Raw genomic sequence first — 16,146 nt, forward strand, 5'->3', positions numbered from 1 at the left:
CTTTCTGGGCGGGAAGCTCCGTGCTCTGGGCGGAGAGCCGAAGGCGGCTTATACCTGCGGCCGAGGGTGGGGGGGGGCGTGTGCTCCTTAGTCACCCCCCCCCCCCGCCCCCAGCAGAGGCGGTGACGCAAGCGGGGCCACGCCTCCCCCCCCCCCCCCTCGCGGGCATCAGGTGTCCTCCTGCTGTGCGTCTGCGGGGAAATCTTACCTTTCCCGGCAGAGAGCAGAGGCCGGGGCAGCCCCGGGCCTCTCCCAGGAAGGGAACCAGCTCCCCCTGCGCCCAGCCCGCCTCGGGCTGATGGATGGGGTCACTCCTCCCAGAGGACATGGCAGGTCTGGACCCCGGGGAACATGGGCGGAGGGTTCAACCTCAGAGGCGCTGTCGCCCTCCCACCCCTTCTTCACCCGCTCGCCCCCAAGGCTGGGACCTGCGTGCCGAGGGCCCGTGAGGAGGCGCAGCCAAGGGCCAGCCCTCCCCCTGCAGCTCGAGGGAAAGGGACCCGTGAACCCAGGGGATTCCCGCGCCTTCGCCATTCACCAGCCCGACGGCTCGGACGGCTCAGCGGCAGCTGCTGCACCGCCTCCGTCCGAGGCCAAGGCCGGGCGGCCGGGCTCCTGGGCCCCTCGGACACCCAGAGTCTGTGGTCACCCGTTTCATAAAGCGCTTCACCCGCCCTGAGTCCCGGCCGATGGCTTTTGCCACAGGAAACGGCCCGGACCTCAGCAGAGGGCGGCCCAAGTGCCCTGCAGGCCTGCCTTTCCCAGACCATAGCTTTCACCTTTTAGTTACACATTTCCCTGCTCCAGCACGAGGGCCACCGCCTGGCGGGGGGAGGAGGGCAGCTCGCACGCACGGGCACGCACAGGCACGGGCACGCAAACACAGGCACGCACAGGCACGGGCACGCACACACGGCACACACGCACGGGCACGCACACACGGGCACGCACACACGGGCACGCAAGCACAGACTTGGGTTTGCTGTTGCCAGCGCCCTGTCTCCCTGGCCTCACCTTCTCCAGGCCCATTCTGTCCTCTGAGTGTCGCTACCTGGTTCCTTTGGCAGGTAACACGCCTGGTCCTTGGCAGGTGACACGAACAGCACTTCCCATCCTGGGAGACTGTCATTATTTCTAAAAACCAGGATTAGGAAACTGCCCAGTCATGGGGTGCTCCTGTTTCAGGTCTGTACCGGCCCGTCTGCATGCACGTACATGATTGCAACCAGCTCCAGGCCTGTGGGAACATAGGTGTCTTTTGACCTCCACCTGCAGGCGGGACTGGGTCATGACCACCCAGGGACCGATTCTCGCAGCTGACAAAGGAGGCCCCAGCTGCTAAGCTGGCCCCTGTGCACCTGCAGGCGAGGCCGGCTGGGAGGCTGAGGCGGGGCCTGCACCTGACCCAGGTCCGGAGGGAACGTGGAGCAGGCGGACAGGCGTTGGTCTGAAAGGATCCTGAGGATGGGACTTCCTGGGGACCCGCTCTGACGTGGAGGCTGCCGCGAAGGAGAGCTGGTCACTCTACGCCGGGTCCCCCGATGCTCCGTGCCTACAGGGACCACGGGACTGGCCCCGTGTCTGCTCCTTGCTGCCCTCCCACCCCATCCCTTCTCCCCTGCCACTCAACTAGATCCTTTCCATTAAGGCTGGAGTCCGCGGAGAGGTGGCCAGGAGGCCGCACACACCACGGAGAGGACGGGCTAAATCCAGGACAGCAAGACCTGCCGGCCAGTGTTGCTCAGTGGCTGAATGTCGCCCCATGCACCACCCAGAGGTCACCAGTTTAATTCCCAGTCAGGGCACCTGCCCAGTAGGGGGCGTGCAGGAGGCAGCCCATAGATGTTTCTTTCTCATCAATGCTTCTGTCTCACCCTTCCTCTCCCTGAAATCCATTTAAAAAAGCACAGGAAGGGATGAGGACCGAGGCCCCGAGGGCTGAGACCCTCGAGTCCCCGTCCCTCCGCACTCATCGAGCCCTGCCCGGACGCCCCGCTGCAGACGAACGTGCTTCGGTCAGAGCTGACGAGCTCCCCCAATGAGCACGCCCCAAACCTGGCTGTAGGAGATTAACACCCACACTCGGCTGGTCCCTCTGAAAGGTTATGCTAATGCAGTTTAAAAATTGCAACGTAAATCACTCAGCAGTTTCAGGTGGAATGGCCTCTTTGTCTCGGTTTAAAAGCTTTATTAGAATTAGGGGCAATAAGCAATTAGAAGTTTTAGAGTTGAAAGAACTTGCATGACCCAAATGTTTCTTATTTAATTGTAATTTATAAATCCTGAAAAAAATAAATAACCTCTTGGGTGATTTAAATAACTCATTTTCTCTGACACTGAAATTCCATCCAGCTAATTTCAATAACTTCTCATGAATCTGAATTAGTCTTGCTCCTCGCTCTAATAGAAAACCATAATTCCAACTTGTAGCGAAAGCATATTTGTTCCAAAGACGGCAAATGGATAGAAACACGAGGTTTCATCTTCCCGTGCTACCTGGTGCCCTCGGAGCTAAGAAAATTAAAGGAACCCCCATAAATCCATTGGGAACGTTGAGGGAGGCCACCCACACCCGCGTGGGTAGGCGGGAGGGCGGTGAGGAGGGTCCCGCCTGTCCCGCTGCAGAATCTGAGGCCTAAATCACTCTCTCCCACCTTCCATTTGCGCTGAATAGTACTTCTCCATGAAAACACCTGAATGCCTCGCCCCAGTTTCACCTACACCTGGACACCTCGCCCCGGGACCCCCCGCCCCCCAATTACAAGGTGCCCGGGACACCAGACTCCGTTTCCCAAATCGGACCTGACAGTTCCATCAGAACGAACCCGGTATCGTCCCCAGTTCTCTCGGACCCGCCCAGGCAGCGAGGGCATAGTGTGGCTGTGACCTGCCCCTGCTCAGAGGGGCACGCTCATCAATGGGGAGGGAGGGAGCCGGGACCAGGCCAGCACCCGGGTGGGTGGCTGTGCAGTGAGGAACCCAGGCAACACGTGTTTGAGGGCGCTTTCAAGGTCACCTCGAGTCACCTTGGTAACCAAACTAAATTCCGAGTTCAGTTGTCCGGACAGAAGTGTGTTCTTAGCCCATCAAAACAAGCTCCTTTGTTCAGAGGGCGCGCCCTGCGCTGGGCACTGTCCGGCCCACGAGGTCATCTCGCAGCCGCACGCCCGCCATGAGGGAGGGGTCGCCCGCTGACAGAGGCAGCACCTGTGGGGTAAGTGACCTGTCGTCCCACCCGTGGCCAGCAGGCGGTGGTGCAGGCCGGCTTCGAGCAGCAGGTCCTCCTAGGAGCCCCGGTCCCCCCTGCCCCACCCCTCGGGGGCCTCAGCTCCAGGTTCTGGGAGGAGGCACCTGAGACCAGCCCTCTGGCTGGGAGCAGCTCCTTCAGCTTCAATGTGCCAGTTGCCCAGTGTGGGTGCCCCCCCTGCTGGCCAGGTGCGCTCCCAGGAGTGGCCAGGTCCCTAGCGGCCACACGTGCCTGGGAAGGGCGGGAGGGGCCCCCACAGGCCAGGCGATGAGCCCCTCCCCCTCCCAGGCAAGTGTGGGGCCGCGGCTATCCACACAGAAGCGAGCCTGCCTCCACAGCGCACTGGCCCCAGGGCCACTCCCACCCGGGGCTGAGGTTTGAAGGGCAACACCCAGCTGGAGCCTGGGGCACTTGGGAGCCTGGAGACAGGTGGGAGAAGAGGACAGTGGCCTGGGACCGGGAGGACAGAGTCCGGTCCTGCGCCTCGGGCTTGGGTCATAGCGGACAGGCTGCCCGGGGGCTCTGACGGCCCGGCCCTCCAGCACGAGTCCTCCTGGTCAGCCTCCTGGTCGGAGAGCCCCCGGCTGCTTCTCCACAGCACAGCCTCCAGGCACGAGCAGGGAGGGGCTCCTCCTCCGAGCCGACCTGACCCTCCGCCTGGAGTGACTCAGAGTCCCAGGGAAGGGCCTTCGACAGAGTGCACGGGCCACACACAGCGACACGCGCGGGTCTGACACTGCCCTGCCCAGTCACTCAGCTGACCGCCAGAGCTGAGCCAGACACGGCGGGGGAGGACAGGCGGGGGGAGGGGCCTCCGGGCACAGCCAGGAAACACCCCTCCGGTGCTCACGACAGGATCCAACACCAGAGAGTGGCCACCCTGACGTGGATTCCACGAGCCACGGCTGACTCGCCAGACGTGACCATTCCAACCCACAGGCCCAAGGACCCAGCCCCATCGGCTACGTGTGGAGAACCGGCCCATTATGGCAGCAGCATGAGGCGGACACAGAAGTTTCCGGAAATGTGGCTGTGTGTGACAAGGGAACTGCGTATAGACCCTGGACCGGGAAGCAACGCCCGGTTAGGGCCACCTCCCGCGCAGTCGACAGTCTACGTGTAACTAGAGCCGGGCCTCCACACGGCAGGCCCAGCCGACAGTCACCCGGAACAGTGTGGGTTACACCGCACAGGCAGTGGAGCTGTGGTCCAACGACAGAACCCGCGTCTGGCCCAGGCTGGGCTGCTCGGCTGGTCAGAGCGTCACCCCGACACGACACGGTTGCAGGTTCGATCCCCAGTCAGGAGTGTACCGGAGGCAACCGATTCATCTCTCTCTCTCTCTCTCTCTCTTTCAAACCAATTAACAACAAAAACATATCCCCAGGCAAGGATTTTTTAAAAAGGAATCAACCAATGAATACGTAAATAAGTGGAACAACAAATCCATGTTTCTCTCCCTCTCGCTCTAAAAATCAATTTTTAAAAAATCCTCTAAGAAAGAAAAACTCCATGTCTGAGTGGACCTGCGCAGCTCAAACCCGTGCTGCTCAGGGTCCGCCGTGACACGCGTGTGCGTGTGCTCCTGGCGGCGTTTCCTCCTCGGACTCCGGCAGCTGCCTCTGCGTGTCCGTGGCTCTGGCTACAGAGGGCTGTAGAGCGACATGAGGAAGTGAGTGTCTGGCCCTAGAACCAGACCTCTTAGCGATGTGAAATCGGACAACCATTAGCATCTAAAAGTCTGAAATTTCCCCCCAGAAATACTTTCATTTCAGAGGGACGTTCACACAGAAAACCCAAACCAGGCTGATCCGCGCGAACGGCTCCCTGGAGCCCGAGGGACTCTGGGGGAGGCAGCCTCGGGCTCCCTCATCGAGTGCACAGGACGCAGAGGGGCCTGGACAGCGATTTTATTTGCAGCCACGACGAGCTCGGCTCCGTCTCCGGGACGCAGGGACCTCAGGCCCCCGCCAGCCTCTTCTTGATGAAGTGGACGACCAGCCGCTGCGGCCGTTGCTCGAACTTGGCCAGCAGGTCGTGGGGGCTGGAGACCTGGTCCCCCCGCAGGCGGTCCAGTAAGGTGACGCACACCACGGCCGCTGCGGAGGGCAAAGGTCCCGTCAGCAGGAAGGGCAGGGCTTCCAGCTCAGTGCGCCGACCAGAGAAGGAGCCACCCGCCATCCCCAGGAGACGGGGCCCCTGTGGGACCCACAGGCACGTGGACGGGAGGCGAGCACAGAGGGCCTGGGGCCTCCTCCTCCTCCTTCCGCCTTCGCTTCCCACCGAGTCCCCGGCACATCCCCGGCTGGGAGGCAGGGCTCTCAAATCCAAGGCTGAAAGCCAGACCCACCGCAGGGTTGGTGGTGGCCTTGCTGCCCAGAAAACCTGAGGGAGCTGGTGCCACCGTCCTCAGCCCACCTGGTGGCCCGGGGCTCCCAGATTCTGAGAATCCTGCCCTCGGCCACGTGACCATCACAGGCGTCACCCCGTCCAGCACAGGCTCAGGGACAGGGCGGGCGGAAGGCAGACGCTGATGCGGGGGGGACCCGGGAGGATGGACTGGGCAGGAGAAGGGAGCGGGTGGCGGCCCAGTGCCCGCCTACCTGGCAGGCCGCAGGCGCTGCACATGGCGGCCAAGACAGACGACTCCATCTCGATGTTGCGGACGCCGGCCGCGTGGGCCGCCCGCAGGTACTCCTGCTTGTCCTGCTCCGTGTAGGAGCACAGGGCCCCGTCCAGTCGGCCCTGCCCTGCAGACACGAGGAGAGGGACGTGCTGACGGGGTGCTCCCCGCCAGGGTGCAGGGGTGCTCCGGCCCCCCCACTCCCCCCACCCACCTGCCCTGGAGCCCAAACCGCCACTCCCAGCAGGCGTGGCGCCTGACACGGACACACCGGTGAGACCTGCCCCCCTCCCTCCCTCCCTCCCGCAGGGACAGCCCAGCCGGCACCTTCGTAGAAGTCCAGGGTGCACATGGTGTTGCCCACGACCGTGGGGAACTCGCCCAGGTCCGCGGAGCACTGCTGCAGCTCCTGCGCCAGCCCCGCGTCCAGGTCGGTGCTGCGGACCACCCGCTTCCCCAGCACCAGCTGCTCGAACTCGGGCTTGAAGCGGGCGTCCACCGCCTGCCTGGTGATCACCACGGAGCCGGGCTCCAGACCTGAGGACAGAAGCGGTGTCACCTGCTGGGGGCGGAGGGCGAGACCGAGCGCGTGCGGGAGACGGCCCGGCGGCACGCCACACGCTGGAGCGCTGGCAACGTTCTATTTTTTTCTGAAATATGTGTTTTTATTGATGTCAGAGTGGACGGGAGAGGAGAGAGGGAGAGAAACATCCATGATGAGAGAGAATGATGGACCGGCGGCCTCCTGGGCATGGAGCCTGCAACCCGGGCCTGTGCCCTGACCGGAACTGAACCCTGACCTCCTGGTTCATAGGTCCACCCTCTACCACTGAACCACACCAGCCGGGCTCACCAGTAACGTTCTAAGAACAGGCAAGGCCCGGCCACGCGGCCACTCACCTATGCCGCCCGATGTGCCCAGGCGGATGGCGGTGACGCCCGAGCAGCGGGCGTGGTACAGCAGCTTGAGCACCTCGTGCAGCATGATGGCCATGGAGGGGACGCCCATGCCGTGCTGGCGGGAGGAAGGGGCGTCAGGCTCCGCGGCCCCGTGTGTGCTGCCGCACCCCCCACCCCCAATGCCCTCACCACCCCCCCACCCCCAGCAGCCACAGAGCACGAACCTCAGCCGTGCACCTCGGGAGGCGGCACAGAGCTGTCCCCAAGGACGGTGTCACACAGCCAGCCCCGGCTTTCCTCTCTTCCCTTCCTCCCACTCCCGGCTCCCACACTAACTGCTGGCTGCGGCCGATGGTGCCTCCTCGGATCTGCCTCCTCCTCCTCCCGGCCTGACCGGCCTGTGTGTGGAGGACAGGGGCCTGCAGAGCCCGGGACCGGCCGCCCGAGGGACAGGTACTCACGCTGACGGACAGCACGGGCCCCACTTTGAACATGACATAGCGGTCGGTCCCCGCGCAGATGTTGGGGAAGTCCTCACCCGGCCGGCCCAGGCCCAGCTCCGAGGCCACGTACTTGGCGAAGGCACTCATCCGGGAGGGGCTGCCCCCGACACACACGAACTGTGGGCAGAGGACAGAGCCGTGGGCGCAGGGCCCACCCCCGGCCCAGCGACACATGCCCCTCCTGGAACTTGCTAGAAATGCAGCTCCCTGGCCCCACCGAACAGGCTGTCTGGGCGCCTCCTGGTGACTCGATGCTCATGAGTCCGGGGGCCTGGCTGGTGGGGTCACACTCAGCAAAGCCGTGGCTCGCCAGACGCGGGCCCAGACCTGCTTCTTTGGGAGGCAGGGTGGGGCCCTGCCTGCCGGCCTCCGTGCAGCATGGGGACTGGGGAGCCGGGGGTGGACTAGGACAGTGCTGGCTCCTCGCTGTGCAGCCCAGACCCACAGCCCGCCTGTAAAGTGGGCTTCTGGTCCCGGCCGGCGTGGATCAGCGGTTGAGCATCGACCTAGGAATCAGGAGGTCAGGGTTCAGTTCGCGGTCAGGGCACAGGCCCGGGTTGTGGGCTCGATCCCCAGTGTGGGGTGTGCAGGAGGCAGCCAATCAATGATGCTCTCTCATCATGGATGTTTCTATCGCTCTCTCCTTCTCCCTTCCTCTCTGAAATCAATAAAAAGATATTTTAAAAAATAAAAATTAAAAAAATAATAACATAAAATGGGCTTCTGTCTACCACCTCTCACCACCACCCAAGCACCAAATGGCCAACGCGTGGCAAGCGCCTGGGGCTGGTGGGGGCCCGGGAAGTGGCCATGGAGGGGCGGGACTCAGAGAACCAAAGCAGTCACCCATCTATAATAATAAAAGCATAATATGCTAATTAGACTGGACAGCCGAGCGACCTTCTGGACATCCTTCCAGACGAAGCCATGGTGGTGGGGGCTGAGGCAGAGGCAGTTAGGGGCAATCAGGCAGGCAGGCAGGTGAGCAGTTAGGAGCCAGCAGTCCCCGATTGTGAGAGGGATGTCCGACTACAGGTTTAGGCCTGATCCTGTCTAATCCAACTGGGACCGGGCCTAAACTGGCAGTCGGATATCCCCCGAGGGGTCCCGGATTGCGAGAGGGTGCAGGCCAGGCTGAGGGTCCCCGGCCCCCTGTGCACGAATTTCATGCACCGGGCCTCTAGTCTGTATATGAGAACTTACTTCTCATTTTGTTTTACACCAGAAAAGCAAGTAAGCGTGCCAGCTTAAGGGAGTTAATGGCCAAAGAACTAAGTCTCTAAAGATGAAACAAGCCACTGAGGCGGCTGAACAGATGGGTGTCACCGTGTGTGCATGTTACTCACGGACCACACACGAGAAGCCCCTCTGACTATCCTGCGCCCGAGACACCGCCGGCGTCTCCTGTTCCCTCAGAGGCGTATGGTCCCGTTACACCCTAAACGCACACGGAATCAGAGGGGCCCACGGGCAGGCCTGAGGACAGTTTCCGCTCCTCAGGAGCTGGTACGCAGACCAGGAACAACTCGCAAAATTCCAATAAGCCTGTCGCTTGGTGAGCGTCCTCTGTGGGGGCGTGGGCTCAGGCCGCCGACAAAGGGGCTGACGGCAGCTCCTCACCTTCACGTCCCCGAACATGGCCGGGAGGTCGTGCGAGCTGGTGCTGAGGCTGAGGTGGTAGAGGATGTCCTCCTTCATCGTCGCGATGTTCGGGTTGCAGAGCCGGACGCAGCGGTCGCTGTTCGACACCAGGAGAGCGGGAGGTCAGCCGAGCACCAGGTCCAGTGGCCGCACGGCGACGAGGTGCCCGAGGTCAGCGTGTGGCCCGTGACGGGAAGGACAGGCCCCCGCACGCCAGGCTCCACCTCCTGTCTCCCCTCTCCCCCTTCTCACCCCTCCCCCTCTCCCCCCTCCCCACACCCAGGGCCCTGTCTGGAGAGTGGATTTGAAACAACCCAAGGAACCTAAAATGGACAGTATCAAAAGGTTTGCCCAGCCAGTGTGGCTCAGTGGTGGAGCATCAACCCATCAGCCAGGAGGTCACGGTTCAATTCCCGGTCAGGGCACATGCCCGGGTTGTGGGCTCAATAACCAGTTGGGGGCATGCAGGAGGCAGCCCACTGATGAATCTCTCTCAATAGATCGAAAGGCTCAATCACAGGCCCTGGCCAGTGTGGCTCAGTGGTGGAGCCTCAGCCCACGCACAGAATGTGGGTTTGATTCCTGGTCAAGGGCACATCCCTGAGTTGCAGGTTCGATCCCTGGTCCCAGTTGGGGTGGGTGTGAGAGACAACCAATCCCTGTATCTCTCTCACATCGATGTTTCTCTCTCTGTCTCTCTCTCCCTCCTTCCTTCCCTCCCACTCTCTCTAAAAATCAATGGGAAAAATATTCTTGGGCTGCACAGCGGAGGCCTCGCCAGGCACGGCCCCTGGGCAGGTGGACATAAAACTGAGGAAGGGTGAACAATGACGGAGCGAGGGAAGGGGGGACTCCTGTGGAGCCCGGCTCCCCTTCTGCAACTTCGCTTCAACCACTTCCCCTCGCAGCCCCGGGGTCCTCAACCCAAGGGGGGCTCAGAGTCGGGGACAGGGCATCCTGGTTGTCCACCACGGAAAGCAGCAGGGATCCTACCAGCTCAAACAAAGTCATCTCCGCAGGTAACGCTCACAAGGCCACCTGCCACGTGAAAACGGCTCAGAGCCCCCAGGGACGGAGGGAGGGGGCCAGGTGTGCCTGTGGGGTTACCACCTGGACACGTGACCAGCCTGAGAGGCCTCGGGGTCACAGAGGAGCTCCTGAGAGTCCCCCCAAGCAGGGGCTCCCACAGGCTCGAGATCAGAGGTCGCCGGGACCTGGAGGCCACTGCGACAGGGCAGGGTGCCCAGGTCACCCCAGGTCTGCCCGGCAGAGGCGGGGCAGTGAGTGTCCAGGAAACAAGAAAAGCTAGTGGACTTGAAGTCCGCACAGGAACCGGGACTAACACAAGAAATGGGTGCTTTTCCAGCAAAAAAACATAAAAGGTGCCATGAGAACGACCAACGAAAACTGTGGAAAACTGCCAAGAAATCCGGAAAGTGCTGAGGACTCGGGACGGACAGGGAGCTGGGGGAACGGGGCCGAGTTCCTGAAGGGTGTCCAGGTGTCCGGTAAACCCCACACGGGGCAGAGCTGAGCACGAAACTCGGGGTTCGCAGACCACGCCTCCACCCAGCTCTGCGCCCACCGTCTCAGTCCCCAGCACGTCCTGAGTGGCCGCTGGCACAGTCCCCTCAGTCAGCACAACCCAAAACCCCGCCCCAGGCTCACCTGTGGGTCTCAGACTCCTTGGCGCCACCTCCCTGGAGGGCCATCCTGGCAGACACAGCAGGACCCTGGGGGCAACAGGGAACCGTGTGAACCGGAAAACTGAGCCACAAACACGCTGTGGGCTCTGAGCACAGATCAAGTCAAACCACCAGAAGCCTGGGAGGGGACGGGAGGGGACAGGAGGGGACGGGAGGAGGCTGGGCAGGGCTGGCCGCTGGAGACTGGCTGTCCTTCGTGGCCTCATTTGGGGACCTCGAGGCAACACCAGGCTCGGTTTGCTGAGGGCATCAGAGCAGAGGCCCTCAATCCAGTGGCCCCTTGTTGAACGGACTGAACTACAGGGACCCCTGGTAGGGTCCGAGGTCACGGCCGTCAGGGAAGCTGCGGAACCTGCAGACAGTGAAAGGCGGCCTCCACCCAGCAGACCCCCTGCCGCCTGTGCTTCCAGCACGTTCCCTGTCCTCCCTCAGGCCCCAAGTGCAGCTCGGAGAGGGAGGAGCTGCTCAGGCCCCGGCTCCAGAGACCTGCCCCGGGAGGAGGACGGAGGCTGGTGCTGGGTCCTCTGCCCGGGAGGGAACCACCCCACAGACTTTGGGCACCAAACGTGGCCTAGGACAGGTCTCCGCGGGGAGGAGGGGAGCCGAGCCACAGCGCGCAGGGGACTCGGCTGACAGGGCTGGACCCCCGAGCACCTGGCCTGGCACCTGGGCGGCTCCCGGTTCCCCCAGCCTGGCGCCTGGCGGGAGGGACACCGAGCTTAGAGATGAGCGGAGTGACGCCAGGGCCACCCAACGCCCAGGCAGGAAATGGGGTGAGTGGCGTCACCAAGAGCAGCCAGGCCCGTCCTGATTCCCAACCAGGCATCCCCAGCCGCCTGTCAGACACCCGGCCACCCAGCTAACACCCCAAGGTGCCTGTGGAGGAAGGGCCGGGTCACTGTTCTGACCAGCCAGTCCCCACCGCGGAGAAAAGAGCCACTGGGCCTGGAGCTGAGGCTTCCCTACAGCCTCCTCTCCTCCCCTGGCCTTTCCGCCGGCATCGACAGGACACTGCTCTGCAGACGCCAGCCTCGGCCCAGCGAAGGGAGCTGAGGAGGCCAGCGAGGCCTAAGGGGCGGCAGTGAGGGCCGGTCCCACGGGTCTGTGATGCGGGATCACAAACATACTTGGTCTTCCTCCCATTCCTGGCACAGCTCCTAGGCCCTGCCACATCCTGTGCTGAGATGGGAACAGTGTCTTTTTATTGTTTTTCCTTTCTTTATTGATTAGCAGTGGTTCTCAACCTTCTGGCCCTTTACATACAGTTCATTTTGTGACCCAACCATAAAATTATTTTCGTTGCTACTTCATAACTGTCATGTTGCTACTGTTATGAATCATCATGTGAATATCTGATACGCAGGATGGTCTTAGGCGACCCCTGTGAAAGGGTCGTTCGACCGCCAAAGGGGTCGAGACCCACAGGTTGAGAACCGCTGGATTAAGATATTACATGTGTCCTATACCCCCATCGCCCCCCCTCCTCCAGCCCCCCCCCCTGGTGTCTGTGTCCATTGGTTAGGCCTATATGCTAGCATACAAGTCCTCTGGTTGATCTCTCCCCCTAACCCCCACCCTCCCCTGCCTTCCCTCTGAGGTTTGACGGTCTGATGGATGCTTCTCTGTCTCTGGATCTGTTTTTGTTCACCAGTTTATGTTGTTCATTATTTTCCATAAATGAGTGAGAGCATGTGCTATTTATCTTTCTCCGACTGGCTTATTTCGCTTAGCATAGTGCTCTCCGGGTCCCTCCACGCTGTTGCGAGTGGTAGATCCTTCCTTTCTCCCGCAGCGTAGGATTCCATTGTGTAGATGGACCAGTTTCTCACCCACTCGTCTGCTGCTGGGCACTCAGGCTGCTTCCAGACCTTAGCTGGGTGAACTGTGCGCTATGAACGGTGCCTTTTGTTATATCGATGAAGTGACCTTAGGGCCGCCCCTGAGGACCAGCTGGTTGCCAGAACGAAGCACCTGATGGGAGGACTGGACCCCTCAGCCACCCCCACCCTGGGGAGGGGACAGGGGCTCTAAGTTGAATCAGTGGCCAAAGAGTTCGTCAATCGTGCCCACGAAAGTCCCCTCGGAAAGTCAAAAGGACAGGGCTTGGCCCGGACGGCGTGGCTCAGTGGTTGGGTGTCGACCTATGAACCAGGAGGTCACAGTTCGGTTCCCAGTCAAGGGCACAGGCCCGGGTTGTGGGCTCATCCCCAGCTCGGGGTGTGCAGGAGGCGGCCCATCCATGATCCTCTCTCATCGATGCTTCTCTCGCTCCCTCTCCCTTCCTCTCTGAAGTCGATAGAAACATCTCTTTCTTAAAGTCTGCTCCGAGAGCAGCAAGGCGCTGGCTGCGGCTGAGACGCTGTGGGCGCCCTTTGTCCTCAGAGGCACCTTCCAGGAAACTGACAGCTTGGCCAAGGCCCAGCCTCCTGCTCAGCGGGTGAGGCTGGACCCTGGCACCGAGGCATTGCTGCTGCAGCAGTTTCAGGGAGCATTTCCTGACCCCGGACACGATGCTCAGACTTCTCCCTCGGGACGGATGTGCTGTGTCCTGAGACAGGCCTGCCCTCCGCAGCAGGGCTGGGCTGTCCCTGCAGCAGGAGGGGGTCCCGGACTCCCAGACAGGACGCCGAGGGCCAGGTTCTGCTCTGGCCCCTGTGGACAGAGGGGGCCACGTGCCAACCTGACTAACCCTCAGAGACCTAAATAACCACGAAGGATGGCCTGCAGTTAAAATTTAATTAAAAAGCAGTCTAGCCGAAACTGGTTTGGCTCAGTGGATAGAGCGTCGGCCTGCGGACTGAGGGGTCCCGGGTTCGATCCCGGTCAAGGGCATGTACCTGGGTTGCGGGCACATCCCCAGTGGGAGATGTGCAGAAGGCAGCTGATCAATGTTTCTCTCTCATCGATGTTTCTAGCTCTCTATCTCTCTCCCTTCCTCTCTGTAAAAAATCAATAAAATATATTTAAAAAAAAAAAAAAAAGCAGTCTGTGGTGGGCAGTCACATGCCAGGCTGGAATCTTCCCTGACAACTGTGATGAGCACCGAGCCTGTTGTGTTTGCATCTATGGTAACAAAACTTTGGAATGTCTGGAAAACTTGTAACCTCCCTTTTTGGCTAGGGATGGCCTCATAAACCCTTTATTTTAAAAGGGGGAGTTAAACCAGGGGGTCACAGTTCATTTACCGATCAGGGCACGTGCCCGGGATGCCGGCTTGATCCCCAGTGTGGGGCGGACGTGCAGGAGGCAGCCAATCAATGACTCTCGCTCATCATTGATGTTTCTATCTCTCTCTCCCTCTCCCTTCCTCTCTGAAATCAATAAAAATATATTTAAAAATAAATTAATTAAAAGGGAGTTAACATTTTTTAACATCACCCATTAAAGTACAAGCCAGACAGGCACGTTACTTTGTGTAAACAGCTCCCGCGAAGGAAAAGCCTCGTAAGGGTTTATGGAGCCAAACCAAAGACAATGCCGGGGGCGGGGGGGGGGCGGGGGGCGGGGGGTGGGGGGTAGCACCCGGGGCCTGAGATGACGCTCCGAGACGGGCCCTTCTGCTGCCTGTTCTGCACGCAGAGGCCCAGGCTTCCTCCGGGACTACGTTCACGCCATCCTATGTGGGTGCTTGGTCTCTGCGCTTGTGGGGCCCCCACACAGGCCTCCCCTGAGCCCTCAGGTGTAGCAGGGGCCCCTTCACCCACGGTATGCAAATGCTTATAGAATCTTAAGTGAACATAGTTCATATTTAAACTGTGTGTGTGTGGGGGGGTGAGAGTTTGCCTTTAGGTAGTAGAAGCAGCTGGAAGTTTCACTTTGTTAGTTACTATTTTTTTTACGACGACTGTTAACTTGACAATCAGGAAAGACAAAAAAAGTCCACTTGGACAGAAACCACTGGAAGGAAAACTAGTATCCGCTTGAACTGCAATGTGCTCCCCTTACGGGAACCTGGACTGTAATCTCCCCGGAAGGAGCCGCGCGGAGTGACAGCCAGCGATGGGGGCAGGAAAGGAGGGGAGCGTCCCTGGAGCCGGCCAAGGAGCAGGGCTGGGCCCGGGGCGGCCCCACCCTGAGAGCCGGACTCTGGGAGGACGGGCAGGGCGTGGTTTCAAATCTAGGAAATCCCCATTTCTCGGCGCCAGTGAACTGAACTGGAACGGAAGGACTCCTTAGCCCCAGAGGGCAGGGCCGGTGTGAGCCAAAGCGCCGGCGGGCGGGGCGGGTGGCTGTTTATGGACTTACAGCCGGGGAGCGGGGAGTGTCCGGGGGAAGGCCAAGGCCGCCTGGAGTCCTCCGGGCCGGCGGGCAGCATTTCACACAGGGTTTCCCTGTAAGCGCCCCGAGGGGCCGGGCCTGGCAGGGCGCTGACCTCAGGCCGGGGAGGTGCCGCCTCGTCCCGGGAGGTGCCGGCCGGAGCCGCGCTCCCGGGAGACCATGAGTCGCTTGGCCAAACCCTGGCTTAGGACCGGGCCATCCGGGGACAGCCAGTGACGCTCCCCAGGACCCGCTCCCTCCCGGCGGGGACCGTGTGCCCTTTGACCTAGGACAGTCCGGTTTCTCTTGCGCCGCCAGTCCGTGCGCTGTGACCATCTGTCGCTGCGGGCTCCGCACCCACTGGGGTCCATTGGACGCTGCGAACCCTCCTCGTCCAAAGTGCAGCTGCGCTCCCGCAGGAAACGGGGAGTTCTCGGGGCTCCCGCGCCCCCTTCCGCCGGGTTTGGAAAGCATGGGCTGGGGGTGGGAGGCTCTCTCCGGGGGGCAGGGGGGTCCCCCTGCCGATCCCGCCTCCAACAGGTGGAACCTGGCCGGAGACCCACACCCCGCTGCGCCCCGGGTGCGAGGACACGGAAGAGGCCGCTGTGGGTGGACGCGAGGAAGCCCACCCTCCCGAGCGCCCCCCTCCCCGCGCGCCCCCTCCCCGCGCGCCCCCTCCCCGCGCGCCCCCTCCTCGCATCCTTTCCGGGCGCCCCCCGCCCCGCGCGCCCCCTCCTCGCATCCTTTCCGGGCTCCCTCTCTCTTCCTCCTGCAGCCCCTCCCCGCCCGCGCCCCTCACATCCTCCCAGCAAACAGCCGAAGTCTACGGCCCGAGCCACCTCCCGGGTCCGTCCGTCCGTGGGGCCGGGCCGAGGACCACTCACCGCGGGAGCTGCTACCCTGGCCGCGCCCCCTGCGCGCGCCGCCGGATACACACACCTCGCGGGGGCGGAGGAACCGGGGTTCTGGGGGGACACGCGGGGCCGGAGGCTGCGCAACCGACTGGAACGGGGAGGTAACCCGGAGTGAAGGGAACTTGGGTTCCGAGCCCGCGGCCCGCCCGCCCCCGGGCCGCGCCCCCGGCCTCCCCGCCCCTTTCCGCCGATTGTTTATTCCCCGGAGCGCGCGGGCGGGGAACGCCCCGGCCACTCCCCGCGCCGCCCCCGCCACCGACGGGACTTCCCTGTCCGACGGCCGGGACGCTTCGGGGGAGCCTGGTCCCCGCCGCCGCCGCCGGGGCGGGCGCGCAGGTCGGACGGGACGCCCGGC

The 16,146-nt window shown here is 62.1% G+C and overlaps 1 protein-coding gene across 2 annotated transcripts; it reads right to left on the minus strand.

The window, feature by feature from the left end:
• Positions 1-5,141: 5,141 nt before the first annotated feature.
• Positions 5,142-15,924, minus strand: UPP1 (uridine phosphorylase 1). 2 transcript variants are annotated; one of them, XM_070424854.1, is made up of 8 exons: positions 15,762-15,924; positions 10,583-10,647; positions 8,894-9,011; positions 7,232-7,390; positions 6,771-6,885; positions 6,198-6,407; positions 5,851-5,997; positions 5,142-5,346 (listed from the first exon to the last, which is right to left on the minus strand). In XM_070424854.1, the coding sequence occupies exons 2-8, from the start codon at positions 10,624-10,626 to the stop codon at positions 5,207-5,209; spliced, it is 933 nt and encodes a 310-aa protein (XP_070280955.1). In that variant the 5' UTR covers positions 10,627-10,647; positions 15,762-15,924; the 3' UTR covers positions 5,142-5,206. The 2 variants fall into 2 exon arrangements, with proteins under 2 accessions (XP_070280955.1, XP_070280956.1); XM_070424855.1 differs by having other exon boundaries at positions 15,817-15,920.
• Positions 15,925-16,146: the final 222 nt, after the last annotated feature.

Source organism: Myotis yumanensis, unplaced genomic scaffold, assembly GCF_028538775.1.
Source record: "Myotis yumanensis isolate MYYU_CA2020_CCGP unplaced genomic scaffold, mMyoYum1.0.hap1 SCAF_9, whole genome shotgun sequence".
NCBI classification, from domain to species: Eukaryota; Metazoa; Chordata; class Mammalia; order Chiroptera; family Vespertilionidae; genus Myotis; species Myotis yumanensis.

What these genes read in the sequence shown, in the direction of transcription:
- UPP1 (XM_070424854.1), bottom strand. Translation starts at nt 10,626, where the DNA reads ATGGCCCTCCAGGGAGGTGGCGCCAAGGAGTCTGAGACCCACAG. An exon ending in CCATGTTCGGGGACGTGAAG is followed by an intron (nt 7,391 to 8,893) that starts GTGAGGAGCTGC and finishes CTCTGCCCACAG; the next exon opens with TTCGTGTGTGTCGGGGGCAG. An exon ending in GGCCCGTGCTGTCCGTCAGC is followed by an intron (nt 6,886 to 7,231) that starts GTGAGTACCTGT and finishes TCCTCCCGCCAG; the next exon opens with CACGGCATGGGCGTCCCCTC.